The sequence below is a fragment of the Microplitis mediator genome, chromosome 7 (assembly GCF_029852145.1).
Source record: "Microplitis mediator isolate UGA2020A chromosome 7, iyMicMedi2.1, whole genome shotgun sequence".
NCBI classification, from domain to species: domain Eukaryota; kingdom Metazoa; phylum Arthropoda; class Insecta; order Hymenoptera; family Braconidae; genus Microplitis; species Microplitis mediator.
The window spans coordinates 3,238,171-3,264,439 of NC_079975.1; the positions used below are offsets into that span (position 1 = coordinate 3,238,171).

At 30.2% G+C, this 26,269-nt stretch overlaps 5 protein-coding genes across 8 annotated transcripts; 2 read left to right on the top strand and 3 right to left on the bottom strand.

Moving 5' to 3' along the window:
* The first annotated feature begins 15 nt into the window (after positions 1-15).
* LOC130671328 (15-hydroxyprostaglandin dehydrogenase [NAD(+)]-like) lies at positions 16-3,474 on the top strand. 2 transcript variants are annotated; one of them, XM_057475153.1, is made up of 6 exons: positions 16-341; positions 421-565; positions 729-852; positions 916-1,022; positions 1,085-1,413; positions 1,620-3,474. In XM_057475153.1, the coding sequence occupies exons 2-6, from the start codon at positions 473-475 to the stop codon at positions 1,732-1,734; spliced, it is 768 nt and encodes a 255-aa protein (XP_057331136.1). In that variant the 5' UTR covers positions 16-341; positions 421-472; the 3' UTR covers positions 1,735-3,474. The 2 variants fall into 2 exon arrangements, with proteins under 2 accessions (XP_057331136.1, XP_057331135.1); XM_057475152.1 differs by having other exon boundaries at positions 16-565.
* A 5-nt stretch (positions 3,475-3,479) lies between these two features.
* On the bottom strand, positions 3,480-6,812 carry LOC130671315 (aldehyde dehydrogenase X, mitochondrial-like). The gene is made up of 7 exons (XM_057475128.1): positions 6,633-6,812; positions 6,342-6,446; positions 6,159-6,260; positions 5,419-5,584; positions 4,432-5,347; positions 3,722-3,796; positions 3,480-3,657 (listed from the first exon to the last, which is right to left on the bottom strand). The coding sequence occupies exons 1-7, from the start codon at positions 6,666-6,668 to the stop codon at positions 3,591-3,593; spliced, it is 1,467 nt and encodes a 488-aa protein (XP_057331111.1). The 5' UTR covers positions 6,669-6,812; the 3' UTR covers positions 3,480-3,590.
* A 289-nt stretch (positions 6,813-7,101) lies between these two features.
* LOC130671314 (aldehyde dehydrogenase X, mitochondrial-like) lies at positions 7,102-10,031 on the bottom strand. Of its 2 annotated transcripts, XM_057475126.1 has the most exons (7): positions 9,722-10,028; positions 9,560-9,661; positions 9,027-9,497; positions 8,856-8,958; positions 8,492-8,790; positions 8,139-8,422; positions 7,102-7,262 (listed from the first exon to the last, which is right to left on the bottom strand). In XM_057475126.1, the coding sequence occupies exons 1-7, from the start codon at positions 9,860-9,862 to the stop codon at positions 7,193-7,195; spliced, it is 1,470 nt and encodes a 489-aa protein (XP_057331109.1). In that variant the 5' UTR covers positions 9,863-10,028; the 3' UTR covers positions 7,102-7,192. The 2 variants fall into 2 exon arrangements, with proteins under 2 accessions (XP_057331109.1, XP_057331110.1); XM_057475127.1 differs by lacking the exon at positions 7,102-7,262 and having other exon boundaries at positions 8,135-8,422; positions 9,722-10,031.
* Positions 10,032-10,226: 195 nt separating this feature from the next.
* Positions 10,227-12,397, bottom strand: LOC130671316 (aldehyde dehydrogenase-like). Its single transcript, XM_057475129.1, has 7 exons — positions 12,204-12,397; positions 12,034-12,135; positions 11,502-11,972; positions 11,331-11,433; positions 10,823-11,121; positions 10,470-10,753; positions 10,227-10,411 (listed from the first exon to the last, which is right to left on the bottom strand). Exons 1-7 carry the CDS (start codon positions 12,342-12,344, stop codon positions 10,345-10,347), a joined length of 1,467 nt encoding a protein of 488 aa, XP_057331112.1. The 5' UTR covers positions 12,345-12,397; the 3' UTR covers positions 10,227-10,344.
* A 2,245-nt stretch (positions 12,398-14,642) lies between these two features.
* Positions 14,643-24,459, top strand: LOC130671330 (poly(A) RNA polymerase GLD2-like). Of its 2 annotated transcripts, none has more exons than XM_057475155.1 (10): positions 14,643-14,900; positions 15,140-15,872; positions 17,536-18,062; positions 19,456-19,655; positions 19,758-20,041; positions 20,730-20,898; positions 20,974-21,117; positions 22,012-22,330; positions 22,401-22,516; positions 23,493-24,459. In XM_057475155.1, the coding sequence occupies exons 2-10, from the start codon at positions 15,645-15,647 to the stop codon at positions 23,663-23,665; spliced, it is 2,160 nt and encodes a 719-aa protein (XP_057331138.1). In that variant the 5' UTR covers positions 14,643-14,900; positions 15,140-15,644; the 3' UTR covers positions 23,666-24,459. The 2 variants fall into 2 exon arrangements, with proteins under 2 accessions (XP_057331138.1, XP_057331139.1); XM_057475156.1 differs by having other exon boundaries at positions 14,647-14,900; positions 19,761-20,041.
* Positions 24,460-26,269: the final 1,810 nt, after the last annotated feature.

Here is a 26,269-nt window from a genome sequence, read left to right on the forward strand (position 1 = left end):
ACATCTCCCACATGGACACTAGCTACTGGTGTGTAACTGAAAGTGTGTGCTGTATAGAGTCGTTATATTCACCCCCAACTGTGGTATCTACAACAGAACCCGCTATCTCCTTCATCTCGATGTCTGTCTGACTCATTCGTTCCCTTTCTACTCGAGTGCTGGTCCCTATTTTCGACGTTTCGGCGCATTCAAGGTCGTGTTCACTTTCATCTCATGTTTGTAGTAACAAGCTGACTAGTCTACTACTGTACTGGATTTTTGCAATACCGTGAACTTGAAAGATCCATTGAGAACAAATTTTGACATTCGTTATTTTTGAATTTTTTAATTATTTATTTTTGGTAAAAAAAACGTTTCTTAATTACTTACTTGTGCGGAAATCAGGTGATTATTGATTCCAGTGCCGCTAATTTGTTACAGGACAGTAGGAGGATATTTTTAGAAATTAATTTTGTAGTTATTTTAATTAAAAATGGAATTAAAAGGGAAAGTTGCTTTAGTTACTGGGGGATCTTCGGGAATCGGCAGATCTTTTGTTGAAGAGTTACTCAATCAAGGAGCTAAGGTACTTAATTTTTTATATTGTCAGTGGAAATTTTTTCTTTTAGATAAAAAATATGTGCTCTTGTTTTGAACGCAATGAATTAGAGACTGAGTCGGGGAGGGAAAATTATAAATAGAGATTATTTTTAGATGTAGATTTTAATTATTTTTAAATTCTTCTCAAGGTTACGATATGTGATATTAATGCTGAAGAAGGTGAAAAATTAGCAAATGGGTTGGCACTTAGACACGGCAAAGATCGTGTTATTTATTGTCAGTGTGATGTTACTGATTATCCTCAATTTGAAGGTATTTTTTTTTAATTAATTTCTTTACGATTACAATCATTTTAAAAAAAAATTTTTATTGTAGAATCATTCAGAATAACAATTTCGACATTTGGTCATATTGATATTCTTATCAATAATGCTGGGATCATGAACGATAGATTTTGGGAGCTTGAGGTCGACATTAATCTCGTAAGTTTTAAAAATAAATTTTTTATCAAATTTTATTTTTGAATTTGAATTTGAATTTATAGAATGGAGTAATTCGGGGCACGATGTTGGCACAGCGATATTTAGGAATAGACAAAGGCGGCCGCGGGGGTGTTGTGATAAACACGGGCAGCAACGTGAGTTTGAATCCATACGTAAGTGTCCCGATATATTCGGCAACAAAGGCGGCAATTGTCAGTCTCACCCGAGCATTCGGCGACAAATATCACGTGGATCTCACTGGAGTAAAAGTCATGTCTTTGTGTCCAAGTGCGACAGACAGCAATCTTGTCCGTGATGTGGGCAAACAATTGCTATCACCCAGATACGAGGACGCTTGGCGACGTGATACCGCCTCCTGCATTCCACAAAAGTAAAAATTCCTTTTCTTTTCTTATTTTTTTTTTAATACTAAAATTGTAGTCATTGTGCCGCTGAAACTGCTTATTTTGGGTTGAAAAATTATTTTTCAATGATCAATTAAATATGAGACAGGCCAAAAAAATTTGGAGTCGCATTGAAACACAAAATAGTAGATCTGTATCACGAGCGAATATAAATATTTTTTTTTTTTTTCAGAGCTGAACATGTGGCCAAAGCATTAACACACGTGCTGACAAATGGAAAGAGCGGAAGTGTTTGGCTCGTGGAAAACAGCCAACCCGTTCGTGAAATAGTCTTCCCGAAGCATTAAACTAAAGAATAATAAAAAATCATTAAAATTTTAAAAGTACGTTAAGTAAAAAAATATCAGATTTGATAAAAGAATTTTTGAGACATTCCTCGCTTCACCTGCTGAATAAATCCTGCCGTTTTATACACCGTCGAAAAATTTTTTAAGGAAAGTAAGCGATTATCTACTCCGCCCAAAGGGACTCCCGAGCTCATATAAATTTAAAGTTTTAAATTTTCATCATTCGCATTGATATTTTCCAACAAACCAAACTTATTTATAATAATAAGTGTTTAAGAAAAAAAAAAATAATCATTAATGACATTTTCAGACAGTGCCCCCCCTCCCCACTTTTTCAAAGTATTCAATAATTTCAACCGTCATCACCGTAGTAATATTTTATTAATTAATTGATTAGAAAAAAAAATGAAGCATTAGTTGAAAAAAGGACAGCGGAGTTGCGACCCTGTCCAAACCCTGGTGGAAGTTTTTCGGACTTTTCTCTGAATAACTCCGAAAAAGTCTTTAGAACTTTGGAAAAGTCTTTAGAACTTTAGAACTGAGTTTTTCAGAGAAAATTCCGAAAAATTTCCACCAGGAAAAGTTCTCATAGAATCCAATCAATTGGGTCAAAAATCGCGTAGAATTCAATACGTCTTTGGATTCTACACTTTTAAAAATTAGCGGAGTAAATTTGGACTGGATGCGAAGCAGATGATTCTTTATTTAATCCCCTCGGAAGGAAATTTACTCCGAAAGAGAGTTATGTTTTAATATTGAACTCCGAATCGAAGTAAATGCGGATTGAAATAAAATCCAGATCACTCCGAAATCACTCCGTTGGAGAAATAAATTCCCTATTTACTCCGTATTTTTTTTTAAACTCGGGAACTCCGGATGGAGTGAATTCGGATTTGATTAAAATTCGTATCTACTCCAAACTCACTTCCAATTTTTTAGTGCATGCGATTTTTGGCCCGATTGAGTCAATTCTCCGGGAACTTTTTAATAGGGAATTTTCCCAAGATATTTGAAAAAAAAAATTACTTACAGTTGTCATCAATCAGGAGTTAAAAAAAATTTTTAATAAATTTCCATAAAATCTTCATGTCAATTTCATAATTTGAATTTTCAAATTTCGTAGGCTCGAATTCCGTACCCAATTTCGTTTGACTCCTAATTGATAGCAACTGTAAGTAATTTTTTATAGTTTTTAGCGGTTTTTTGATTGATAAAATTTTAATACGGTTATGGAAGTTCAAGGTCATTGGATATTTTTAAAAAGCGGGGGAGGGATTGTCTGAGAATGTCTTTAAAGTGAACAGTTAGAGGAAGTAACTTTTATTAATAATAAAATAAAAGAAAAAAAGTGATTTTTTAATGCGGCTATAGCTATAATTGTTTGAAAAGTCAGTCAATGGCCTATAAATAATAGGCAAATAAACTTACGAGTCTATAGTCAAGACGTCGAGACGTTTATAATTAACTGACGCTATTTATAAACTTTTTTTATATTTAAAAATTTAAACTTACGTTTTTTTAGTATAAATTTTTTATATATTGTTATTATTGTACATTATCTAGTCATTGAAGTAAGTAAAAAAAAATTGTTGGCTCGATATTACCCTATAATAATAATTATTATTATTATTATTATTTGCTCGGTTTGTATGCGTGGTATAAAAAATAAAAAAATGCTCTAGCTTTTTTCTTAACTATGTCTAAATTTTTACATATCCGCTTTCAAATTTTTAAATACATTTGAATTTATTTATTGAAAAAATATTAATCATTTATTTTATCCTTTTATACACAAAATATATAAGCTGTTACAAAAGGAAGGATTGAAAAATTGTAGAAAAATTTTTTTTTAAGTTCTAAATCGCTGGTACTCTGATTGAAATCGTTTTAGTCTCCAGGTAACCTTCCAGTCCATCTTCGCCTCTGAAAAAATTAATCAATTTATTTATTTAGAATTTTTTTTTAATAATCAAATGATAAAACTTACAATTCACGTCCGATCCCTGATTTTTTGTACCCGCCAAATGGAGTTTGGGGTGTAATGGCATCATAGCAATTGACCCTTAAAAAAAAAAAAATTTTAAACATCTAGTTTTTAAAAAATTAAATTAATTATCATCATTAATTCTGACAGCAAAACTCTGGTTATAAAGTTATCGTCAATTAGTTGCGATCAAGTTGATGACAATTTTCAGCTTTTGTAACTTTTGACTACAAGTTGTTACCAACTTTCCCAAAAAGTTGACGACAATTTACTACCGCAACTTATCAGCAACTTGCTAAGAAATTTGAAGGCAATTTTCCGTCAACTGATGGATGCCAACTTTTGCCACCAACTTGCTGACAATTTGCTGCAGTTGTCGCTAACTTGCTGCCAGTTTGGCTATCAGGGAATTTGAAAAAATCTATAGAAAAAATTTCTACTTTGTCGATCGTGAACTTACGCGACTAACCTCTAATATCAAATTAATTTATTAATTGTAATTAAACTCTCAGGACTTTAATTAACAAACTGCTATTTTATAGAGCCTTAGTCTAAAGCAATTCGAAGCTGAGGAAAAAAAAATTGAGACAATTGATTGCGTATTTTGTCGAAAATCGTGTCTACATACATGAGAGTACGCATGGACCGACGGTAAATCATGAACGAGAGTAAAATTTGATTTTTAACGGGTCGGAAAAAATTAAATTAATTACCAAACAGATCCAGCGTCAACGGATTGAGTGAATTGCAGAGCTTTGTTGATGTCGTTGGTAACAACAGCAGCTGCGAGACCGTAAGTTGTGTTATTGGCTCTCTCAATAACCTCTTCCATGGTTTCAAACTTGAGAATACATTGGACCGGTCCAAAAATTTCTTCCTTAGCGATCTTCATGTTGTCTTTGACATTTGAGAAGACAGTCGGTTTGATAAAGAAGCCGACGGTGCCCTCGCGAACTCCACCGGTTTCACAAACGGCGCCTTCGTCTTTGCCGCTCTTTATCAGTCCCATTACTTTATCAAACATCTCCTGGTCAATTTGCGGTCCTTGGACAGTTTGCGGGTTAAAAGGGTCTCCAACCTTCCGCTTCATCGCGAGCTCTTTTGCTGCCTTGACGAACTGATCATAGATCTTCGCATGCACGAAAGTTCTGGATCCCGCGCAGCAAGATTGCCCGTGATTGTCGAAGAGAGCTGCGTGCGCTATGCCCGCAGCTTCAGGAATGTCGGCGTCATCAAAAACAACAATGGGACTTTTCCCGCCCAGTTCCAAGCTCACGTGCTTCAGATTACTCTTGGCAGCGGCGCCCAAAATCACGTGTCCTATTTCCGTGGAGCCAGTGAACGCAACTTTACGGATATCTGGATGCTCTGTGATCGCTGCTCCAGCAGTTGGTCCATATCCCGGTACAATATTTATCACCCCAGCAGGGAATCCTGCCTCTTTAACCAACGCGCCTATATAAAGAGCCGTCAGTGGCGTTTGCTCTGCGGGCTTTAGTATAATCGTACATCCGGCTGCTAAAGCTGGACCCCATTTCCAGGCCAACATCATGATTGGATAATTCCAGGGTATTATTTGTCCCACGACTCCAATTGGTTCTTTACGGGTCATTGTAAAATTACCGCCATCTGAGCAAGAAAAATAAAGTTGCTTTTATTTACTGATGGAATTTTTTAGTGACATTTTTTGGATTATTTACCAGATGGAATGGTATTGCCGTGGATTTTATCACACCACCCGGCGTAATATCTCAAAGTTGATACACTTGCTTGGATATCTCCAACAGAACTCTCGAATGTCTTGCCGTTATCAAGTGTTTCGAGATTGGCCAGATAATTTATATCTCTTTCTATTAAATCGGCGAGCTAACGAAATAATTTTACGTTTTATTTAAATTTTGTATCTAAAAATAATTTTAATCAGAATATTTGAGAGAATTTTAAAACTTTAAAAAATACTTGAGAAGTTTCTGTAAGTTTTGGAGATTTGAAAACTTTAAAATTTTTCAAAAAAAATTTGGTACACAGAAAAAAAGGATTTCTTAGTGCAAGAAATTTTTATTTGTCCCAAAAAAATTTTTACTTGCCTCAAGAAATTTTTCGAATTATAAATTGAAAATTAAAAATTTTTCGGAGCGAGGATAAATTTTTTTAGAGCAAGAAAAAATTTTTTGAACCAAGAAATTTTTACTTCCTAAGAAAATTTTTGTTTTCAATTTGTAACACAAAAAATTTTTTGCACCAAGAGATTCTTTTTTTCTGTGTAAATTTCAAAAACTGTCTAAAGTTAAATAATATTTATAAAATTTCGTAGAACACAAAAAATTAAGAGGAAAAAAATATGAAATACCCAATGGTGGGAGTTAAAAAAATTTTTGTAAAAATTATTTAATTGAAAAAAAAAATTTCTACTAAGACCGGCGACTTTTAGATGAATTACTTTATTGATAAGCAGCCCGCGAGCAGATGCATCCATTGTTCGCCATGGAGATCCTCTTGCAAACGCCCGCTTTGCAGCAGCTACCGCTCTATCAACATCAGCCTTTAAATTAAACAAACATCACATATAAATACTCCTCATAAATATGCATTACAATCTCCAGCCTCCATAAATAAAACATACTTTATCTCCTTCAGATACTTGAATAATTACAGCTCCATTCGACGGATTAACTGTTGGAAATTTTTTTCCGCTGACTGCGTCCACGAATTCGTTGTTTATAAAGAGCTTAAAAAATTTTTATAAATTACTTACAGTTTCATATCTCATCTACTACTCGCTATTTAAAACCATTCATACATTTTACTAAATTATCATTTAATAAGCGGTTTAGTTATCACTTATTTTTAGAAATGAAATCTGATATATTAATAGCGGAAATTTTAACAAATTATCAGAATAAAAATTTGTTACCTGGGTGTACTTTATTGCTGGTTTAGGATTTGCCATTTTGGAGTTGTCGCGTTGGCAGAAATTTGGAAATTAATTAATTAAAGAGTAATGAGTAAGAATTAAATCCAAATGAGGAATGAGAACTGACAGTTTTATGTGGAACAAACAACTCGCGAGAGAACTGAAGTGACTTGCGCATCGAGTACGGCCTTCGTTTTATATAATCAACTATCATTTAGGAGGGGATTTATATTTGATTCACAAATCGCAATACTAGTGTATTATGATATTATATCATACATGTAAGTATGGATATAAATATGTCTCGTTGCTAGTCAGTGATAATATATAATATATATAACATGAGGGCTTGAGGTATAATAAATTGATAATGATTGATGGTGTGAGGATGATTGACACGCGATGAATATAATAAAAATAATGAGGTACAAACAATCCACTTTAACTTTGGAGTTGATAATAAATGGGAGTAGCGAATTGATGATAATTTTTTATTATTATATTATTTAATTTTTTTATTAGGAAAACATACAGTGGATACTAGACGAGAGAACATTTAATTAATAATTACTGGAGACTTTTATGGAAATTGTTTTTGTTTCTAAATACTGGTCCAAGGCCTCGGCGCCGCTAGAAGTAAAAATTAATTATTTTAGTGATGAGGGACAAGATCTTTGCCTTAATTTCGAAATGAATGGTGCGAATGTTTGATATTACGGCGAAAATATTGGTCTTATAAAAAAAGTTTTTAAACAAAAGTTGTAGGAAATTTAATTTTATAAAAAAAATGTCTCTTATGATTTTTTTATATGACCAATATTTTCACCGTTATTACAAAATTAAGATTCATAGTGAACGATTCAAATTTTTGTTACTTATGAAAATGTTAATTTTGAAATGACGGCTTTCTTATTAGTCATATGAAAAAATTATAAGAGACAATTTTTTTATGAAATTAAATTTTGAACAACTTTTATTTAAAAAATTTTTTTGTGCGACCAATATTTTCACCGCAATTCCAAAATTAAGATTTATAGTAAATGATTCAAATGTTTGTTAATTAGGAAAATCTTAATTTTGAGATTACGGCTTTCTTATTAGTCATATGAAAAAATTATAAGAGACAATTTTTTTATAAAATTAAATTTTAAACAAATTTTAATTGAAAAATTTTTTTATACGACCAATATTTTCACCGCAATTCCAAAATTAAGATTCATAGTGAACGATTCAAATTTTTGTTAATTATGAAAATCCTAATTTTGAAATTACGGCTTTCTTATTAGTCATATGAAAAAATTATAAGAGACAATTTTTTTATAAAATTAAATTTTAAACAACTTTTATTTGAAAAATTTTTTTATATGACCAATATTTCCGCCGTCACATAAAAAATTTGACAGCATTAATTATTAATTGTTATTTTTAAATTGAAGCAAAAATCCTGGCCCCAGTGACGAGTAATGAGTTTTTTTGGAGGGAGAGAAAATTAAAAAATTTGCTTACAGTTCGCGACCGATTCCTGATTGTTTGTAGCCACCGAAAGGAGCTTGAGGTGTGACTGCGCCGTAGTGGTTTACCCAGACGTTGCCAGACTCGACAGACTGCGCAAATTTAATGGCTTTGTTTATATCGTTGGTCAATACACCCGCCGCGAGACCGTACGTTGTTTTGTTTGCGCGTTTTATTACGTCTTCGATGCTGTCGAATTTCAAAATTGACTGGACGGGACCGAAGATTTCCTCTTTAGCGATCGTCATTTCGTCTTTTACGTCGGCGAATATTGTCGGCTGATTAAATAAATGTATAATTAGTTCGAAGATTGGTGGAAACTGACAAATGTGGGAGGGAAAATTAACCTGGATAAAGAATCCTCTTTGTCCGAGACGTTCGCCGCCAGTGACCAAAGTTGCGCCTTCTTTTTTTCCGATCTCGATGTATTTGATGACGCGATCGAAAATTTCTTTTTCTACTTGGGGCCCTTGGTCGGTTGATCCGTCAAAAGGATCTCCGAGTTTTCGTTTCAGTGCCAGTTCCTTTGATTTTTTAACGAACTCTTCATAAATTTTTGAGTGAACGTAAGTCCGCGATGCGGCGAAACAAAGTTGTCCCGCGTTATTAAAAATAGCGTCGTGAGCTTTCTGTGCTGCCTCGTCCACTGCAAAAAAAAATAATTAACCCAGTCTTAAATCCGTATATTCTAAATATATTAACTTTACATACCATCGACATCATCAAAAATAACCAAAGGACTCTTGCCGCCGAGTTCAAGACTCACTCGCTTGAGATTACTGTTTCCTGATGCCACCATTATTTTTTTTCCAACCTTACAGACAATTTAAAAAATATTATGAGCCATAAAAATAATAACTTCAATGCAGTCCAAGGATTTACCTCCACAGATCCAGTGAACGCGATCTTGGAAACGTCAGGATGCTCGGCCAGAGCAGCTCCAGCAGTAGGACCGTACCCAGTGACAATATTGATAACTCCTGGAGGAAATCCTGCCTCTTTGGTGAGCGCAGCGATGTACAAATTGCACAGCGGAGTCTGTTCTGCTGGTTTTAGAACCAACGTACATCCGGCTGCCAAAGCCGGGCCCCATTTGAAAGCTAGAAGAATAACTGGAAAATTCCAAGGAGTAATTTGTCCTGCGACTCCAACTGGTTCTTTTCTAGTCATCACCAAACTCCCATCGTCTGTCGGCATCGTCTGCCCATGAATTTTATCGCACCAACCAGCATAGTAACGAAGAATTCCCGCAGCCATACGAGTTTCCCCTACCGCATGAAGAAAAGGTTTTCCATTTTCCAGTGTCTGGATACTCGCGATCTGTTGGGCATCTCGTTCAGCCAAATCCGCGAGCTGCAGAAATAAAATCACTCATCAACTCCCAATCCAACTTCCAGCAATACAATTTTTCGTACCTTGTTCAGAAGCGCAGCTCGCTGGGCAGGCTGGAGATTTCTCCACTCAGAGCCTCGAGCAAAAGCAGCCTGGGCAGCCATCACCGCCTTGTCAACATCAGCCTCAACAAAAATCCCCTCAATTAAATTCCATCCCCACTAAATTTAAAAAAAAAATCTCACCTTATCTCCTTCTGCTACTTCCGCTACTACCGACTCATCCACCGGATTGATGCTCGTAAATGTTTTACCGCTCACAGAGTCAACAAACTCATTATTTATAAACAACTGCTTATACTTTATTTCAACCTTCTGATTCGCCATGTCGACTCCACGATACGTCGATCGGCTTTGGCTCTACAACGGGCTCTAGCCCCTGGTTAATATAAAGAACAGACACACATACACCCGTATCTCTATATATAGACATGGTTGCTTACTACAGCAGGAGCAAACACGGAAAAAATTCCAACCAGCTGCAATAAATCCAACGATAAATCGCTCTCGTTGAACTCACAATGAAAACACTGCAGCTGACGTCACGTGATGTTATCGTCGGCTGTATCTGATTGTCAATCAAAAACATTCCGACCGATAATCCTCATAATCGACTCATACTCACCAGTACTGCTATTATCCCCTAGTTAACACCTCGGCCTTGCCTTAAATGCATGCAAGTACAGGATGTAAATCACAAACAATCAATTAAACTAAACTTTTATTCCCATTCAAGGCTCACATAAAATAAATTTAAATCAATTTCTAGTTATTAAATTAGCGTTAAACTTTTATTGTTGATCGATCAATTAACCAGATGAAGTTTTAATTGATATTGTCTTCGTCTCCAAGTAACAGTCCAAGGACTCGGCGCCACTAAAATTAAAATGCGTTCGATTATTTGTTTATTGAGACTTATTATTTACGCACTTACAGTTCACGACCAATTCCTGATTGTTTGTAGCCACCGAAGGGAGCTTGGGGCATCAGAACTGCGTACTGATTGATCCAGACGTTACCGGACTCTATTTCCTGGGCAAATTTAATCGCTTTGTTGATGTCGTTGGTCAAAACACCGGCCGCTAGACCGTAAATCGTCTTGTTTGCGCGTTTTATCACTTCCTCCATGGTGTCGAACTTCAAGATCGATTGGACGGGTCCGAAAATTTCTTCCTTGGCGATTGTCATGTCGTCGGTTACGTCGGCGAATATTGTGGGCTGCAGAAAAATTTATTATTTTTGATTTATTGAGGCAGTCGGGATTTGGGAAATTTAGTGAGCAAGTACTTGGATAAAGTATCCGAGGTCTCCGTGACGTTTTCCGCCGGTTACGAGGGTTGCGCCTTCGACCTCGCCAGTTTTTATGTATCCCATGACTTTGTCAAACTTCTCCTTTTGAACTTGAGGCCCTTGTTCGGTCTTAGGGTCGAAAGGATCGCCGATAATTCGTTTCAGAGCTAAATCTTTAGATTTTTGGACGAACTCGTCGTAGATTTTTGAGTGGACGTAAGTTCGGGTCGCGGCTACGCAGATTTGACCGGAAAAATGGAAAATTGCTTCGTGGGCTAGTTTGACTGCTTCATCGACTGTTCAAAAAAATTATTATATATAATAATTATAAATATGAGCAAAAATTAAATCAAACAATTTCGGAAATTAAAAACTCTAGGCATGATTATAATTTTGATCTATACATATATTGATTGCTTTGTACCGAGTTAGTGAAAAAAAAGCCCACAGACATTTTTTTATATTTTCCCTGCCTTCAATAATTATAATGTTGCTGTGTACGAACCATCGACGTCATCAAAAATAACCAAAGGACTCTTTCCGCCGAGTTCAAGGCTGACGTGTTTGAGATTACTGTTTCCTGATGCCACCATAACTTTTTTTCCAGCCTTACAAACAATTTAAAAAATATTATGAGCTATAAAAACAATAACTTCAATGCAGTCCAAGGATTTACCTCCACAGATCCAGTGAACGCGATCTTGGAAACGTCAGGATGCTCGGCCAGAGCAGCTCCAGCAGTAGAACCGTACCCAGTGACAATATTAATAACTCCTGGAGGAAATCCTGCCTCTTTAGTGAGGGCAGCGACGTACAAATTGCATAGCGGAGTCTGTTCTGCTGGTTTTAGAACCACCGTACATCCAGTTGTCAAAGCAGGGCCTAATTTTAACGCAAGAAGCATAACTGGATAATTCCAAGGCGTGATTTGTCCCACGACTCCAACTGGTTCTTTTCTAGTCATCACCAAGCTCCCATCGTCTGTCGGCATTGTCTGCCCATGAATTTTATCGCACCAACCAGCATAGTAACGAAGAATTCCCGCAGCCATATGAGTTTCCCCTACCGCATGAAGAAAAGGTTTTCCATTTTCCAGTGTCTGGATACTCGCGATCTGTTGGGCATCTCGTTCAACCAAATCCGCGAGCTGCAGAAATAAAATCACTCATCAACTCCCAACCCAACTTCCAACAATACAATTTTCGTACCTTGTTCAGAAGCGCAGCTCGCTGGGCAGGCTGGAGATTTCTCCACTCAGAACCTCGAGCAAAAGCAGCCTGGGCAGCCACCACCGCCTTGTCAACATCAGCCTCAACAAAAACACAGATAAATAAATTTGAACATCTATAATATCCCTGATAAAAAATTTTAATCTCACTTGCAATCCCTCAGAAACTTCCGCCAGCAGCTCCTCGGTTGTCGGATTTATCACAGCGAATTTCCTCCCACATTCCGAACCAACGAATTCATTATTTATAAATAATTGCGTGTATTTTATGTCAACTTTTGTGTTTGCCATTATAATTATCGACAAAAAATTGTATGAAACGGTAGCGAGTTTTTACGACAAAATGATGTCGAAGACAGCAGACCTTTGGTTTATGTATGGAAATTTGTCACTGATAGCCGCTGCATAATAAAGAGTGCAGCCTACAATTTAGCTAATTGTCGGTATTCAAATTTCCACATTAATAATTACACAGCAATGATGACTTGTATTTATTTTCATAGGAATTTTCAACACGAAAATAAACGTTTTGCAGATCAACGGGTGACGGACGCGGGGATGACAAGTGTATTGACTTGGGCATAGAAAATAAATATTAGTAATTATTGAGGATTACAGGAAGGAAACAAATAATAGATAAATACTAACAAACTACTGCACAATGAAATGTGTAAGAAAAAGTAAATTTAAAAATTTGAATGTTAAATATTTAACATTTTTGTGTAGAAATTTAACACTGTTATTATCTCGCATGACCAGTTTTAATCGATTTGTTTTTAACAAAAATTTATTTCATACAAAAATAACACTTTTTAAATGTGTTACTGTTAAATCAACAGAATTTTTAAAAATATGTTTGTATTTTCACACATCGACGCATATTGAAATAACATACAAATAAATGTGGACTCTTTTTTACACGTGATTGTGTTAATTATCGTGAAAAATTTTGTACTGTGCAAATTAATGAATGTTGGTCAAACAAGATAATAAAAGTGTTAAATTTACACACAAGAATTTGAAATATTGAACACTCTTTTTTTCATATTGACGAAATGTTTTCGACTGTGTGACTTCTCATTTTAAAAATAATTATTGCCGCTTGTAAAATTGATATTAGTTAAATTTAAATAATTTATTAATTAATACAAAAATAATTTAAGTGAAATAAAATAAAATACATTTGAATTTAAATTTTTAAACTCATGACTTAAAAATTCTAAGTCATGTAAAAATCATTTATATTAATAAGTTCATTTATAATAATATTTTGTAATTCTGGATGAGTTTATCTTGTTAATTACTGCAATTAATTATCTTTTAATTGTAATAATAATTAGTTATAGTGCAATTTTTAGTAAGTAAGTTTTTATTTCCATTCCTGGTTTAATTTTTTAAGCAAATTTTCATTATTCGACTGTCATTTAATATTTTAACGCTGGGATTTTAGCGGTTTTGTGAAAAAATTTGCGAAGTGAACGCGGATTTAATCCGGAGTGAATTTGGAGTAAATACCGAGTGTATGACATAAGACTGAAATTAGCCGACGTTTAATATTTTTGAATTTTTTTTTTAAACCGTAAATTATTTTTAAAAAATATTTTTAAAAATTGCACTTATAGTTTTTTTAATTTCCTCCATGTGCATATTTTTAGTTTATGTTTTTTTTTTTAATTGAGGTATTAAAAAAGAATTCAAAAATTTTAACTGTCTTCTAACTTCAAGATCATGCGTATGACTACGTATTTATTTAATCCCTTTGGAGTAAAATTCACTCCGAAGGGGAGTTTATTTTAATATTAAAACACCGAACCGAAGTGAATAAGGGTTTAAAAAAATCCAGATCCAGATCTAAAAAAAACTCCGAATTTACTCCGTACGCAAAGTGATTTTTTTTAAACTCCAGAACTCCGGGTGATAGAGTAAATTCAGATTTTTAAAAAATCCGTAATCACTCAAAATTCACTCCCAATTTTTTAGTGTAATGAAACTTTTAAAAAATTATTTACCCAAAAAACATATTTTTGTTTTTCAAATTCATAAATTTATGAAATATTTTATTTGTTTCCCTACGGAAACTCCGGAACTCCAAGTGAAATAAAATCCGTAATGACTCCGAATTTTTTACAGAGTACTTACTAATACCGTCTTAATTAAAATTTAAATTCAGCATCATGCCTAATTTCTAAAAGTCATCATCTCATCTAAATCTACACGATTATTCTCAACGCAGCCCTGATTTTTGGCGCACCGGTCGCCATGTTGCTTCTCAAACAAAATGACATGCGCAGACAAAAAAATAAAAATCACAGAAAGCAAAAAAAAATGTTATTATAGTGACAGAATTTAAATATTAACGATTTTTCTAGTTAGTGTAATAGAATAGTAACGCGATTACAAGTATCCTCAATCAAAAAATAAGTTAAATAAATTCAAACAAATATATTTTCTCTCATAAATTAATTTTTTAAAATATTAATATACATATATATATTGATTATAATTATCGTCGCTCGTATTAAATAAAATATCTATTTTTTAATTCCCAGTCGCGACATATTTTTAATATTTTCTCGAATTGCTGTCATATTTATTTACCGAATGAGTGACAGTTCCATCAATTGAATTTAATTAATTAATTAATTTATTAATTTTTGTTTTTATAAATATATTATATATAAACTGGGGTATATTTTTTCGTTATCAATTGCTGATAATTTAATTTAAAAAAAAAAAAACAATTCGTCATATTGTATGTTATATATTATATATAAAAGAAAATAAAAATAATATTTAAACTGATATATATTTGAAAGATGAAAACTCGTCTGTCAATTTAGCGATCACGTAAGTTTTGAATTTAAAAAATGTATAAGTATTAAAATAATTGATTAATTTATATATAATTGATATAAATTTTTGAAAATTATATTTATCATTCATTTATTATTTTATTTATATTTTATATATACATCATTTATTTTCTTTAACTCGACAACATAACCTCATTATTATTCATTTGCACAAATAATTATGGTAATTTATGAATAAACTCTGATTAATATATATATATTTTTATTTAACAGGACAATAAGGAATTTAATAACAACGATAATTATTTATTTAAATAAATCCTGGACATTTAAAATGAATTTGAAAATTCCTTGATTGTCCTTGAACCTAAAAAATATTAAAAAAATAAAATAAAAATAAAAAAATAATTGAAAAAAAAAAATATTATCATTTGTATTCGATATTTAAATATTATTTCTTATTTTTTTTGTTTGTCGTGCGTATATATAAATAATATAAGAGTATTTATATCATCAGTTCTGTTGTGATCGAACCAGAGCTTACTGCAGTTTAAATTCAAATAAAATAAATGCTCTGGTAATTTATTTATCTATTGAAAATTATAAATTAAAAATAATAAATTAATATATCAGTATTTGTTGGTAAAAATAATATGAAGATGGTATTTTTATCGTGAGTAATATGTCTATGGAGTCGTTGCTCGAGGGTAATAATTATTTCAATAGGGATATAAATAGTTTTAAAGTGTTGGTTTAATTGTTTATTTATAAATTAATAATGTATCAAACTGTGTACCAGTCGCATTTGGTGATGCAGATTTTAGATCAGCAAACTAACAGACACTGCCCTCAAATTCCTATTCCACCTTATCCTTATCCTGTTAATCCACATAATAATTATCATAGTAATCGGCATCATCAACAACATAATTATCATCAGGATAATATCAGAGGCCAGTTATTTCATTTTAATGGCAATCAAAATAGACAACGGGAACTAATACAGGTAATTTATATATTTTTTTTTTGTTTATTTTAGTTTGTAATTTTGGGTGAAGAAATTTTTAATATGGAAATTTATTTAATGATTTTTGTAATTATTTTGGAGTAGATTTTAAAATTTTAATTTTTAAATTATTTTATTTTTGGCGGTTTTTGAGATGTACCCGAAAATCGGAACGTTTTTCGTGCAATGATGATGAAAAAAGTTTATGTAATTTGAGTCTAAAGGTGAATTAAGGGGTAGTGGGGTGGCTTGCAATTTTCGGCTGACGAGCAAAACATTTTAGAAATCTAGATCCAGTAGATTTTTTACCTTTCATTTTGTTTTTTTATTTTCGTTCCGTGAAAAACGTTCCGGTCTTCAGGTACATGTTTTTGAACTCTATTTTAAAATGTCAAAAAAATTAATTTTTAATTCAATTTTATCTGGAAGCTTTAAAATAAAGAAATAATGAGAAATTTGTTTCGATTTTGGGCACTGAATTTCATTTTTAATAAATTTTAGAATAGATTTCAAAATTTTGAATTACAATTTTTGGTGGTTTTCGAGCTCTAAATTAAAAATGTCAAAAATAAAATTAATTTTTAAGTCAATTTTATCTTGAAACTTTAAAATAAAAAATTTACCCCTAGTTCGGATACCAACTGGTTTTTTTAAATTAATTTTGTAATAGTTTTTAAAATTTTAATTGAAGTTTTTGGTTGTTTTTGAGCTCTAAATTAAAAATGTCAGAAAAAATTAATTTTTAATTTAATTTGATATTGAAACTTTAAAATAAAAAAATTTACTCCTATTTCGGATACCGAATATCCTTTTTTAAAAATTTTGAAATAGATTTTAAAATTTTTAATTAAAATTTTTGGTGGTTTCTGAGCTCTAAATTAAAAATGTCAAAAAAATCAATTTTTAATTCAATTTTATCTGGAAACTTTAAAATAAAAAAATAAAGAAAAATCTGTTTCGATTTCGGGCACCGAATTTCCATTTCAATTAATTTTGGAGTAGATTTCAAAATTTTTAATTTAAATTTTTGGTAGTTTTTGAGCTCTAAATTAAAAATGTCAAAAAAATCAATTTTTAATTCAATTTTATCCGGAAACTTTAAAATAAAAAAATAATAAAAATATCTACTCCTAGTTCAGATACCAAATGAACTATTTAATTAATTTTGTAATAGATTTTTAAAATTTTTTTACCACTAAATTTGCTTACTCATTTAAAAGTCTGTAATTTAAAGACTATAAATTAAAATCAATAAAAATTGAAAAATAAAAAAAAATGTATGATACATTTTATAGATACTTGTAATTATTGCAAAAATAAAAATTAATTATCATTTATTTTATGTAATAGTTTTAATCAGCCAGCTGTAATTGAGTAAATAAATTTATTGGAACAGCAAAACACTTTAAGAAGCAATAAAAATAATCCACAGCTATACATTTTTTATCAGCGAGTTTATTTTATTTAATTAAAATGTATCGGTTGGAAAATTTTTATTCACGATCCATAAAACTGAAAAAATAAATTCACATTCATTTTTCATTATTCAACTTAATGACAAATTTTTTTTTACTATATATTTTTATTTAAAAAATTTTTTCACCTGATAATTTTTGAATAATTAATAAATTAATTAATTAATAATTTTTAATTTTAAAAATAGAATTCAATTTATCCATTGGGACCTAATCGAAGAATGATTGTTGAAAGTGTTTCATCTAGAAGACCCGGAGGATTTACTCCAGGAGTTAATAATCATAGTAATACAAATGTATCAACGAGAAACTGGCACCAGAATAATAACAAAATAAATAATAATAATACTAATAATAAAAGTAATAATAATAATAACAATAATAGGAACGTAAATAATAATAATAGTAATGGATATTCAGTGCCAACGAATGTTAACAGAGTTAATAGTAATAATGGTAGTAATAATAAAATTAATAATAATAATAATAACTGTCATAATGATAATAATAATAATGGAGTAAAGAAACAAAATTATAATCGATCAAATAAACGTAATATGCAGAGGGATCAATTGCAAATAAAAGAAATCAGTAGTTACGGTAGTGACAGTGGTTTTAGTTCGCGATCTCCTACGCCAAATAAACACACCGATAGTCAAAATGAGAGCTCCGATGATAGGGAATCTATCGCATCGTCCGCTGAACCTGATACCAAGTATGTTTATATTATTATTGATAATTAATAATTAATGCTTTTGTCGATTTTATTATTTTATTTTAATTATGATACTGCAGTTAGCCGACGTCCAATAATTTTTGGAGTTTTTTTTAAACAATAAATTATTAAAAAAAAATTGCACCTGTAGTTTATTAAATTTTCTACATGCGCATATTTTTAATTTTATTTTTTTTTTAAATTAAGTCGTTGAAACAAAAATTCGAAAATTTTCAACTGTCTGCTAACTTCAGGATCATATTTTAATTAACAACGATCACACGGCGGTGACCGACATGGAAATTTTAGGATATTAAATTCTACAGTAGAAATTTTACTGACTATCGTAAAAATTATAATTTTTTTTTAACTTTCTCATTTTAATTGAAGTATTAGAAAATATTTTTATTTTAATTATTAATTAGTTTTATTCGAGTCTATTTTTAATAAAATTTTTTTTTATTTTTCTCGTGATTATCTTTTCTGAAACCGGGAAATTTTGTACGACTACCCGTCATAAGCCTGCTGTTCATAAGCCTCTTCCCTTCAATCGGGAGTTACTGAGTCCAAAAAACTTCTCCTTAAGGGGGAACTCTAAGGAGTTTTGTACCAGAGAGCCCGTTATAAGCCTCCGTTAAAATTGTCAAATTATAAACTAACGTCAGGAAAAATAGACAAATTAATGATGAAAATTTACTGTCTATATTTCGCGGATGATAATTTAATCATTAGTAAGTAAAATATAATTTATTGTTGATAATTGATGTACCTGAAGATCGGAATGTTTTTCACGCAACGAAAATGAAAATTATTTGTGTCTAAAGGCGAATTTAGGGGTAGTTGGAGGTGGCCTGTCATTTTCGGGTGACGTGTGAAACATTTCCGAAATCTAAATCCCTTAGATTTTTTACTTTTCATTTCTTTTTTCTCATTTTCGATCCGCGAAAAACATCCCGATCTTCAGGTACATGATAATTGTAATGATGAATTATATTAAAAGCTTCTGTTACAATTTAAAAGTTTTATTGAGCATTAAGTTGATCAATAAAATTATTATTTTAATTATTTCTGTAATCAATACCGTTATCATTATAATGATTATTCGTGTAAAAAGATAAATATTTATTTTAGCGCCATGAGCACCAGGAAAATCGGGATACTCGCGTGTAACAAAATGTTAATATGACGTTTAAAATGATATAAAATAATCACAGGCTTATAGCGGGTAGTAGGGAACAAAACTACGCACAGTAGTGGGAAGACAAATTCTAATAAAAATTTCCCATACGTCCCCTAGACCAGGCTTATGACGTAGTCGAGTGTAAAGCAAAATGGGATTCTTTATAAAAATGAAATAAACATTAATATTTTTTTGTTTTTTAAATATTTACAGAAAATTTCAACAAACACGTCCAACTCCATTATCAAATATAACGTTCGCATCTCAGGGATTTATTAACAATACAAATCAATATTATCCTAATCAACAACAATATATAAATTATTGTCACAATAAAAGTCCTACGATAAGTCCGTCTGCATCACAACTGCAGCTAAATAATTATCAAGGAAAAAAACGTAATCACACAGGTGGTAAGTCCGAGAATTGAAAACAAACAACATATTCGTTTAAACGATAAAAAATTATTTTTGTTAAACTGATGCATTTATTCACTTTTTTGTTCAAAATTCAAGTAGATAAAACAAGTCCGGTTCAAAAATTTCAACGGGCAAGAAAGTATCCAGAATTGGCCTCGCAATACATGAATGTGTTTCCAAAATCATTTTTGGCGCCAGATCGTTACTTGGCGCGGGCGAATTTAATTGAGGCGACGATATTACCAAGCGAATTACTGCGTAAATCTAAATGGGATTCTCTGTCGAAAAGTATTTGGGATAAATTTTATAAAAATCAACAATCCCGAATGACGTACATCAGAAAAATGATGCTTTGGAAATATTTGCTGGTGTATATTAAGGTAACTTGACTTTTTTTTTTTTTAAATTCCTTCAAAAAGTTTAAATTTAAAAAACTCTTGTGTAAATATATTTTTTTACCGAATAAAATTTAAAATTAAAATAATTATTTTACAAAAATACACTGATAGAAATAAACATTATTTCTCAAAACATATTTTCGTGACTCGATAATTATTTATTTATTTTTTAAAAAATAATAAAAAAATTATTGTTATTTATTATTACAAAATTAAGTAGATACTGAAGTTAGCCGACGTCAAATAATTTTTGGATTTTTTTTCAAACAATAAATTATTAAAAAAAAAATATTTTAAAAAATTACACCGATAGTTTATTAAATTTTCTACATGTGCATATTTTTATTTTTTTTTTTAAATTAAGTCGTTGAAACAAAAATTCGAAAATTTTTAACTGTCTGCTAACTTATGATCCTGAAGTTAGCAGACAATTCAAAATTTTTGGATTTTGTTTTTGAACAATTAAATTTGAAGAAAAAAAAAAACTAAAAATATGCACATGTAGAAAATTTAAAAAACTACAGGTGCAATTTTTTGAAATATTTTTTTTCTTCTGGTTTATCGTCTAAAAAAAAATCAAAAAATTATTAGACGTCTGCTAACTTCAGGATCTGAAATTAAGTCTCAATAAATTTGAATGTATGAAATAAATAAAATGACTTTATTGCAGACAATATTTCCAAAATACGGTCTTTTTTTGGTCGGATCAACGATGAATGGATTCGGCGCGTGTACAAGTGACGTTGACATTTGTCTAGTCGTAAGAAATACCGAAATAATACAACGGGACGAAGCGCTCTATCACTTGGAGCAAATAAAAACATGTCTACGTTGCTGTGGTAAAATAAAATATTAATGATCTTCATACCCTACAGTTAAATAATTACGTGTTTTAATAAATTATTTATTTACAGATTTTATTAGAAATTTAGAATTAATTCACGCAAAAGTACCAATACTTAAATTTAGTGATGGAATACAGAACCTGGAAGTCGATTTAAATTGTAATAATGCCGTGGGTGTTCGTAATACACACATGCTTCATTGTTATTCGCGAAGTAAGTTTTAATTATTACACGGAAAAAAAAGAAATTACAGTTTCATAAAATAATGCGGGTATTCGGTCATAATATTTGAGATAAGAAAATACTAGACATTAAAATCCTACCAACTTTCTTTCTACAAAAATATTAAAAAAAAAAAGTCCTGATTTATTTATTTATTTATTTATAAAGAGACTCAACAGCCATATGGCCAATAACAGGGTCACAATAAGATACATAAGTATAAAAAAAGATGATGTGGCATCGAGTATTAGCATACAAAAAAAAATTATAGGATAGATCACTATGATTTGATAAATCGATGATCGATGATCCTGAAGTTAGTAGACAATTAAAAATTTTTGGAATTTTTTTTTTCAACAAATTAATTTTAAAAAAATTAAACTAAAAATATGCACATGTAGAAAATTAAAAAAGCTATAGGTGTAATTTTTTTTTTTTTTTTTTGCTTGTAATTTATCATTTTTAAAAAATCCAAAAACTATCCGACGTTGGCTAACTTCAGTATCATATAAATCGTCGATTATTGTTACGATTTTTTTGGGGAATCCCAAAATTTTGATAAAACATCAAAATTTGACATGATACTGAAATCAACTGACGTTTAATAATTTTTTAAATTTTTTAAAAACGATAAATTAAAAAAAAAATTGCACTTGTAGTTTTTTTAATTTTCTACACGTGCATATTTTTATTTTTTTTTTTTAATGTCATGAATTTTAAATATAATTCTGTGATAAATTTTACCATTCGAAATGTACTTTTGACTAAACTTCGAATGAAATCCTGAGTTATTTTTTGAAACTGTAGTTTTTTCTATTTTTTTCCCACAATAAAAATATTTAATGTTACGATAAATAAATAATAAATAATTAATAAAATAAACAGTTGATTGGCGTGTGAGGCCTCTAGTACTTGTTGTTAAATTATGGGCACAAAAACAAGATATCAATGATGCTAAAAATATGACGATAAGTAGTTACTCATTAGTATTAATGGTGATACATTTTTTGCAATGTGGTGTCAGTCCACCAGTATTACCGTGTCTACAAAATTTGTATGGTGATAAATTTAGTCCTAACTCTGATATACACACTATCGATATAAATGAGGACATGCACATTCCGTCTAAACTCTTGGGTGAATTAAATCACCAGCCACTTGGTCAATTGTTCTACGAGTTCTTCAAATACTACGTCAACTTCGAGTAATTATTATTTTTTTTTTTTCCAAGCTATAGATGTCTAGTAACTAATGATGATAAATTATTTTTTTAGCTTTGATAAGTATGCGGTGTCAGTGCGTTTGGCCAAACAAATCCCAATTGAAGAGTGTCGTTTTACTCGTTCATGGAAAAATGATCCTCATCAATGGAAATGTCTTTGTGTCGAAGGTATTTTAATAATTATTTATTAATATCCAAAAAATTACTCCCTCTTATTTTATCTCAGAAATGACTTCTCGAACAAAAAAATATCATGGTACTGAAGTTAACCGACGTCTAATAACTTTTGGATTTTTTTCAAAACGATAATTAAAAAAAAATTGCATTAATAGTTCTTTTATTTTTTTTTGTTTGTAATTGATTTATTGAAAACGAATCTAAAAATTGTTAATTGTCTATTAACTTCAGTTTTCATGACAACTGATCCCCGACAATCGATCCCACAGACAACTGATCCCACTGACAATTTCATAAAACAATAAATTATTATGACGAGTAATTAAAATTCACTGTTATAAATATAAAAAGTTAAATTGTGTAAATTCCCTATCCAAAAATTCCCATAGAATCCACTCAACTGCGACAAAAACCGCATAGAATCCTATAGACTGTATTGGTTTTTATGCGGTTTTTGTCGCAGTTGAGTGGATTCTATGGGAATTTGTGGATAGGGCTAGATGTTGATAAAAATCAATCGTCGATGGGATCAGTTGACAGCACACTGATATATTTTGACTGATATATTGTTGGCTAAGATGTACAGAGGAGTCACCCCCTAAAATCTCCCAATAAAAAAATCAGGATAATTCTGATCAATCGGTAGTGTTACAATTCTACTCACAACATCTCTACTCAAGCGAAGTAGCTACAACTCTACTTACTCACAACTTTACTCAGTTTCGACTTTACCTGAGTAAAAAAAAACTGTGAGTAGAATTGAGGCTGAGTAAAGTTGTTTCTTTGAGTAAAGATGTTGTGAGTAGAATTGTAACACTGCCGATAAATCGCCAATTGACACTAATTTTTGTAAGGAATCCAACAAATCTTGATAAGAGTATTCCGTACATTTTTATAAATATTTAATATATATTAAATTCTAAGTACTATGACTAATATATATCTATATCAATACATATTTTTTTAGAGCCATTCGATTTAACAAATACAGCAAGATCAGTATACGATCACGATACATTTGAACACATAAAAGAAGTATTTAAACGCACATGTGAAACTCTAGAGAAAACTCATTCTCTGGAGAGCGTTTTCCGAAAACTAGTGCCAGAGGAAACGAAAGCGAGTCCTAGCAAGTCTTAATAAAACAACAATCAACAAGGAAACAAAAACCGATTAAACGCCACATATGTCTTCAAACCTTAAAGAGGAGTCAGAGACTTAAAAGTTAAATTATATATTATTATTTAACAAATACCTCAGCGGTGGATAAATATCAATAGCATTTAAAGTGCTTAGTCTTACATTCATTAATCTATTAATTAGTTAATTGATTAATTAATTAATTAACAGTAATCGCTCATATAAATTAATAATTATTGATTAATGATTAATTTAAGTAGTACGTATGTGAATGTAAGCTCAAAAATTTTAGGCTGTGCTTATAACGAGTCCACGCGTGACTATTGATTCTGTGATAATTATTTATTTTGAAATTGAATTTCGATTGAATCTAGTGCGCGTGTTAGTTTAGAATATTCATTGATTATTTATTCTTTCAATCTAATTAATGAGTCATTGCTATTGAGGTTTAGAAGTCTGTTTATATTATTATTTTTTTTTTTTTTTTATGTACGGTAAGGAAGTGAATGAAGGAGGGGTTTAGTTGGGCGGAAATACGTTTTGTATTGAGGTGTTGATTGTAAACCATGGTGCAATTTTAGTATATATACATCAGTATAATTCTATATTTATTATACATCTTATTTGAAAAATTGCTGATGTCTGAAATCGATTGAATTTTATTTTTTTTTTTGAAATTTAATCGCTAATTTACTTAATTATTTAAAGAAAAATAAATACGTTGATTGGAATTTATTTGAAGGTAATTAATAAATATTTGTGGGAATTTAAAATTGATGAATTTTTTTTTGTAAAAAATTTTCGGAAATTTTTCTTTCCTTTGTTAATTACTGATAATAAATTGAGTATTTTTTGAATTAATTATATTTAATAATTAAGAGTAATTAGTAATTGAGTTTAAAAAAAAAAATTGATGAATTTTTTATATGAATTTTTTTTCGCTGCATTTTTTTTTTCTACGCACTGTGTTCTCGTGTCATCTTGAGATAAAAAAAATGTGTGCCTTATAATTGATATTAATTTTTGCAACAATTAGAGTTAAATTTAAAAAAAAAAAAATAGTAAAAAATAAAAAAAAAACAAATAAATAAAAATATAGAAATGAGATTTATGAATGAATTTAAATTAAAAATTTAATAAATTGTAAGGATGTTAAAGGTGAGGTAGTGGGGGAATGATAGATCTCATTAAAAAAAATAATTAAAATATATATAGATAAAAAAAAAATTTTTTGTATGTTAATTTTGATTTTCTCGAGTCGTATGATCAAATGTCTCTTCCTCAATTTAATTAACTTTGAAATAATTATAAATATATAAATAAAATGAAAAAAAAAAAATAAAAAATATCAGTAATAAATAAAAAAAAAATAATTAGTGTTAATAAATTTTGATATATTTTTTTTCGTTTTGTTTATTTGAAACTTTTGTGAGATTTATTGTGTAATATTTTTAATAATCAATTTTTGTTTTTGAGGAAGAGAAAAAAATGTATTTTTTTAAAACGTAATTATACAGATGTATTTTGGTCTGTAATAATAATTTTTTTTCTTTTTTTTGCACTCGATTAGTAAAAAAAACAAGATTTAAAAATAAATCATCTTGATTAAATTACGGAGATTTAAAAAAAACTGCGTGAATTTGAATTTAAAATTTTTTAAACTCTGTAATTTAATTGATTATTACTCCCGCTAATTTTTTTTCCAAAGCGCGGATGAGAATAAATAAATGATTTAAGTATGAGATTAAAATAATAATTTTACAGACCAAAATATAAAATATTATTGGGCATAATTACCTAATTTATGAATACTGCGCACAATTAAATGAATTGTTTAATTAAAATAAATTCTTACATGTCCAATTTAACCGGTAAAAATATTTAGCACAATCTTTGAGTATCAAAATAAAATAAAAGTGCCAAGTTAATTTTTTTTCAATTGACAATAATTTAAATGAACAGTTTTTTTTTCAAAATTATTTAAAATTCAAATATCAATTCAAATAAATAAACATTCCATTGATTTAATTTATTCGCACTTATTTGTAAATCAAAGTTTTAATGAAATGAAATAAATGAATAGTAATAAAATTTATCAAATAAAATAAATATTTTTTGCGGCAATGTAAACTTAAATTATTGTAACTTTTTTCTAATTGTAAAACAAATTTTTGTAATAAAAAACAGATTAAATAAATAAAAAAAAATATCAAATTTAATTGGGAGTTTGGTTGAAATTTTTTATCAGTATCCAGATTTCATGCACAGAAAATAAGGAATTCTTGGCGCGAAAAATTTTCGCCCCAAGAAACTTTTCGTATTCAAAATTTTTTCTTGCGCCAAAAAATTATTTTGTGTGGGTGCGTTGCTGCAAATTTATTGGTTCATGTGCGCGAATTTGTGAAAATTTGTGGTATCCAGAGTAAAAAAACAGAATTTAAAATTGATAAGTTTGAATTTGCACCTCATTCTCACTGAGAAGAAGATCAAAGGAACTGAAATTTTTGAAATTTAAAGTAGAATTTGATTTTTTGACTCGGGATATTAATATTATTACCGGTAAGTATTGAATGTCAGTTGCTACAATGGCCATTTGTGTTGACG

Bases quoted from the DNA above. Each gene is read 5' to 3' on its own strand.
- LOC130671328 (XM_057475152.1), top strand. From the start codon at position 473: ATGGAATTAAAAGGGAAAGTTGCTTTAGTTACTGGGGGATCTTCGGGA. The intron at 853-915 runs GTATTTTTTTTT...TTTTTATTGTAG, and splicing joins TGATTATCCTCAATTTGAAG to AATCATTCAGAATAACAATT. The intron at 1,023-1,084 runs GTAAGTTTTAAA...TTGAATTTATAG, and splicing joins TTGAGGTCGACATTAATCTC to AATGGAGTAATTCGGGGCAC.
- LOC130671315 (XM_057475128.1), bottom strand. From the start codon at position 6,668: ATGGCAAATCCTAAACCAGCAATAAAGTACACCCAG. The intron at 5,585-6,158 runs GTAATTCATCTA...TTATTTCGTTAG, and splicing joins GCGGGCTGCTTATCAATAAA to CTCGCCGATTTAATAGAAAG. The intron at 3,797-4,431 runs GTAATTAATTTA...TTTTTTTTTAAG, and splicing joins GTTGACGCTGGATCTGTTTG to GGTCAATTGCTATGATGCCA.
- LOC130671314 (XM_057475126.1), bottom strand. From the start codon at position 9,862: ATGGCGAATCAGAAGGTTGAAATAAAGTATAAGCAGTTGTTTATAAAT. The intron at 8,791-8,855 runs GTATGTAAAGTT...TTTTTTTTGCAG, and splicing joins TATTTTTGATGATGTCGATG to TGGACGAGGCAGCACAGAAA. The intron at 8,423-8,491 runs GTTAATTTTCCC...TTATTTAATCAG, and splicing joins AAAGAGGATTCTTTATCCAG to CCGACAATATTCGCCGACGT.
- LOC130671316 (XM_057475129.1), bottom strand. From the start codon at position 12,344: ATGGCAAACACAAAAGTTGACATAAAATACACGCAATTATTTATAAAT. The intron at 12,136-12,203 runs GTGAGATTAAAA...GTTTTTGTTGAG, and splicing joins AAGTTTCTGAGGGATTGCAA to GCTGATGTTGACAAGGCGGT. The intron at 10,754-10,822 runs GTACTTGCTCAC...ATTTTTCTGCAG, and splicing joins ACCTCGGATACTTTATCCAA to CCCACAATATTCGCCGACGT.
- LOC130671330 (XM_057475155.1), top strand. From the start codon at position 15,645: ATGTATCAAACTGTGTACCAGTCGCATTTGGTGATGCAGATTTTAGAT. The intron at 20,042-20,729 runs GTAACTTGACTT...ACTTTATTGCAG, and splicing joins ATTTGCTGGTGTATATTAAG to ACAATATTTCCAAAATACGG. The intron at 20,899-20,973 runs GTAAAATAAAAT...ATTTATTTACAG, and splicing joins AACATGTCTACGTTGCTGTG to ATTTTATTAGAAATTTAGAA.